General features: G+C 45.4%; 1 protein-coding gene across 1 annotated transcript; it reads left to right on the top strand.

The window, feature by feature from the left end:
- The first annotated feature begins 668 nt into the window (after window positions 1-668).
- On the top strand, window positions 669-2955 carry LOC147732942 (uncharacterized). Its single transcript, XM_086958885.1, has one exon. The coding sequence runs from the start codon at window positions 1285-1287 to the stop codon at window positions 2953-2955; it is 1671 nt and encodes a 556-aa protein (XP_086815011.1). The 5' UTR covers window positions 669-1284.
- Window positions 2956-4787: the final 1832 nt, after the last annotated feature.

Raw genomic sequence — 4787 nt, 5'->3', positions numbered from 1 at the left:
GAAGACAGCTGTAAAACTATCCAAGAACTGTATGACCTGTGCTCTCCACAATGTGGGAAAGGGAATACAAGTACCACCTGGCCATTTCAGATTGCCAGAATACCCCTTTGAATGCCTACAGATGGATTACATAGAAATGCCCCCTGCCAATGGCAAAAGATATGTTTTGGTCGTTATATGCAGTTTCAGTAACTGGGTGGAGGCATTCGCTTTAAAAGATAACACCGCATTGAGCACAGCTAAAATGTTGTTGAGAGAGTACTTCACCCGCTATGGCTTGGCCAGGAGTCTCGGAGTGACAACGGGGTACATTTTTCGAATAAAATAATGAACCTAGTTTGCCAAGGGTTGGGGATAAAGCAAAGTTTTCATTCAGTTTATCACCCAAAAGCAGCAGGGCTTGTGGAACGCTGTAACGCTACATTGAAAAATAAACTGCAAAAAATATGTGCATCAAGCACTCTCAGCTGGGTAGATGCATTGCCCTTAGCCTTGTTCTCCATGAGGACAACTGTTACATCCAAAAACAGACTTTCTCCATATGAAGTGGTCATGGGGAAACCAGCAAATGTCTATGGGTTTGCCTCTCCACCAAAGTTGCAAGAATTAACGCATTCTGCTTTGTTGGACTATTGTAAAGAACTAACTTCTGCCCTGTCTACCATTCGCCAACAGGTCAGAGACACATGGTCCCCGCCTCTGGAAGGAGAAGTACACAACATCAGACCCGGGGACTGGGTCCTGACCAAGAACTTTGTGAGGAAGAACAGCCTGCAGCCCAGGTGGAAAGGGCCAGCGCAGGTTCTGTTAGTCACACAGACGGCGGTTCGATGTGACGGACATAAAAGTTGGATTCATCTTTCAAACGTGAAGAGAGCACCACCGTTCTGGCCAGCACTGCCCCCGGAAGAGGACCGTTCTGACCGAAGGACTGGTGACTGCATTCCTGCACGCATTGATGATCAACAAGCTGCATCAGGATACAATCTACGCCCAAGGAAGATGAAGAGTGCTTAGGACGGAGCAAGCACCAACTGCCACGCACTGAATAGTGCCAACTTTAAAGGACTAACTTGTGCAGTGAGGTTAGTAAAATAAGGACACTGCCGACTCTGAGCTGAAAAGAGAATAAAGAAATACCTCCGAAGCCCAGCGACCCATAGGAGGAGAGGGTGTGAGGTCAAATTTGCCAATTGCAAGGTCTGAAACAGTGAGGCCTATAACGAACACTGTTGAACTGCCGCACTTGTGAGATTATAGAAATCAAAAAAATTCTGAGAGCGAATGGTACTTCCGTTTGGAAGAACAACTAGACATCTTCCTTTACTAGAAATGGAGGATACATATTCCACCCTTAATGTGAACAAAAGGGGGCGCTGGTACTCCAAACTATGCATATTCTGTATGTTATTTTGCATAATGTCTTTGGTCATCGGTTTATTGTATCTCCTAGAGCTCTACCATCCAATTGCAAAAACAGCCCCGCTCCCATCAGAGCTTCCCTCTGACTTTGTCCCCTCAGTTACAGTACCACCAGAGGATATGGATCACAGAGAGGAGATGCGTCATAATTCTTTCCTTACCTTACTTCATCAGACCCATCAAGTAATTGATAAAAATAATTGTTGGATCTGTATGCAATTCCCAGCCTATGTAGACGAAGGTATACCCCTTCTCCAAGTACCCCTGCCATTTGAAGCATCCTGTTATGCATTACACATTGCAATACTGAAAGTTGAGCTAATAAGGGTCTTCAGCAACTTAGTAAACTCCCGTTCTACCACTAGAACACCAACTGCCTCCTTGTACACCCATTATGACAAAGACATTCTCCAGTCAGGAAATTGCTCTGGAGTTATTTTGCCAAATGCAACGTTCCCTTTTTCTAACATATTCACCCCACTGCTGTTGGTAAAAAATGATAGCACACCTCCGCTCCATAGGGACACCAGAGAGATACCTTTTTTGAAAATGAGGCAGCGTAGTGTGCTTGGGAGTATATGTATTAGGAGCAACGGTACCGCCAACATGGGGAATAGTACCAATTGCAATATGACATTTGAAGTGTCTTCCCAGGAAATAACTGTTCCACTCTATATCGGTGACTCAGTTTATTTCATTTGTGGCTCCAGGGCCTATATATGGCTACCAGTGAATTGGGGTGGCTGTTGTCACCTAGGTCTTGTAACACCAGCAATGTCTGTAAAAAGTACTGCAGAAGTGAATAAAGCATCCAGAACTCTGAGAGGTAGGAGGAGTGTTGATCAAGGGGATACAGCGGCTGAGATAGCTGGTGATGTACTAAAGGCCTTTGTTCCTTGGTATGGCCCTGCCATAAATTCCAGAAACATACGCAGGTTGTCCCGTCTACTAGAAGCTACTATAGAAGAGACAGCAGGCATAATTGAGAACATAACAGTTGAGCTCAAGGCTCTCAGATTAGTTTCTCTTCAAAACAGGATTGTGTTAGACATGATGTTAGCAGAACGGGGTGGAGTCTGTAGAGTGATCGGGGTATCTTGCTGCACGTATATTCCTGACTCATCAACATCGGTTAGGCAGGCTGTCAAAAGACTATATGATATAGGTGCCCAGGCTCATAGCGATGTTGGCCCCTGGGATCCTGTAGGTTCCTTTTGGAACGCCTTATCTGCCTGGGGCTGGAAGATAGGGATGTTTCTAGTGGCTATCTTCCTTGTGGTAATAGGGTGCTGTGTTCTAATCAATTGTCTGCCCATGTGTTGCCAGTGTATGGGGCGATTGTTAAAACCACCCCCAATGCCCCCAATAACTGTGACTAATGCTCTTATTATGAGGGATGTTGTAACCCAACAATTGATGGACATTGATATCTCAGATAATAACCCTCCTGACGCAAATACTGTTGATTACGTCAATGAGCGCAATGAGGCCCACTATAGTAACAGCCGGCCCATATATGAACATGTGCATTAGGCCGCAACAAAATGTTGGACCTTGCGTCCAAAGGGCCGATTGTGGAAATACAGTTTTTAGTAATGGACGAAAAGCTCCTCCATTTTGTGTTTCCTAGCCACCATTTTGTATTAGTCTCTTTAACTTGCCACCTCAGCACATATGGTGTGGCCGCTTCATCTGCACAAAGAAATGTTAATACACCAGTCGACCCCAGAGCATATGTTTGCACTTCACCTTATGACGCACAAGTAGAGCAGGGTATGTTGCTTAAAGGTCAATGACTCATTTGCTTAACTTTCCTATCTAACTAATTCCAAATAGATTACAGCTAACAAAAGACTGCTGATGGTAATGAATCGTTGTTGACACAAGAGATGTAACCTTTGCTCTGTATCCGGATGACTAATCAAATGGGCGCCTGACTCTGTAACCACAAGCCCGCCCATGTTTATACTTGGCACAAGTTATGCATAGTTCTGCTTTATTTTCTGTGTATCACAAGATTATTGATGACTGATGGGGTTTAGTGAGTAACCTTTATATTATTGTTCAGCAAGCCAAGTATACATATTTCCAGAGTCACTGGCCCTGACCAGTACGTGATATTGTTTGGAGATCATTAATCATCCTTGACAGCTGCTGATTTATCATATCCATCCCCACCTACGCTTATGAAGCACAAAAGTATATAAGGCTGTCTCTGACTATTGTAAGTTGTCCACTTCCCTCATAGCCACATGGAGCTGTGAGGTGGTGTACCCGCTCGAGCGCAATAAATCTTTTTATGTTTCAGTTGCCTCCGACTGCTGGTCTTCCTTTGTAAACATACCTGGCCGAGGTAGAAGAATTCAACTTTGTCAACAAAAATCCAATAAGTGGAAGTCAAGGTATGATTTTTTTAAATAATAAAAGTGTCAATAGCTCTTAATAGTGCTTGTCGGGGTTTATATGGTTGTGCTGGACCTGGGCAAAGTCAAGAGTTCAGGCTGATCACGAAGCAGTGCATGCTGGATACAGGAGCAATGCAAGGCCCACTTATCAAAATCATAATCCTGGTCGCAAGAGCAAAACGTAGGGTGCAGCCGAGCGATGCGTCAGTGTCAATCCTGCAGTCAAGGTCTTGATGCCCGAAGATGAAGTGCCAAAGCTAAGATGCGTTGTTTCTGAAGCTGATACATCACTTTTCTCCACGCAGTAAGGGGGAATGCATCATTCATCTCTCACTGCAGGAGCGGTAATGCTGGGGTTCCGATGTATCCGTTCTGGAGGTGATGTGCTGGTTCTGAGTGCGATGCACCAGTTCTGTTCCCACATCTGCTGTGATGCGTTGATTCTGCTTCACGCTGCAGGGATGCGTTGGTTCCACTGGAGAAAGCACCCGGATCCACTTTCAACGTACCAGGCACCAGAAGGGAGACTTTGATATTCCTGTGTCTCAAAACAGGAGGCAAGCCAGCATGCCCTTAAAGATTACTCTGGGTTCAAACAAGAGTCCAGTTCTTCCTCAGCAGGGCAAAGGGCAGCAAGCAGGATGCAGCATAGCAGAAAAACAGTTCTTTCAGAGCAGCAGTCCAGCAGAGTGGCAGCCCTTGTAACAGCAGAACAGTCCTTCTACATGGCAGAGTTTCTTCATAGGTCCAGAAGTGTCAGATTTGGTGGGGTCAGAGACCCAGGGGCAGATTTATGATGACTGGCGCATCCCTGCAAATCAGCAGAGATGTGCCAGATAAGATGCGTCATGCAAGTTTACCCTTGCGCCACCACAGGCGCGCTGCATTTACAATGCGGTGCATCATGGCGCAAGGATAAACATATCCGTAACGTATCTCCCGTCGGAAGGGTGGTGCATT

Source organism: Lissotriton vulgaris, chromosome 2_1 (genome assembly GCF_964263255.1).
Source record: "Lissotriton vulgaris chromosome 2_1, aLisVul1.2, whole genome shotgun sequence".
Taxonomy (NCBI): Eukaryota; Metazoa; Chordata; class Amphibia; order Caudata; family Salamandridae; genus Lissotriton; species Lissotriton vulgaris.
Note: the sequence above shows the minus strand (reverse complement) of the source record. Positions and strands in the feature narration are given on the sequence as shown.

What these genes read in the sequence shown, in the direction of transcription:
- LOC147732942 (XM_086958885.1), top strand. Translation starts at nt 1,285, where the DNA reads ATGGTACTTCCGTTTGGAAGAACAACTAGACATCTTCCTTTACTAGAA.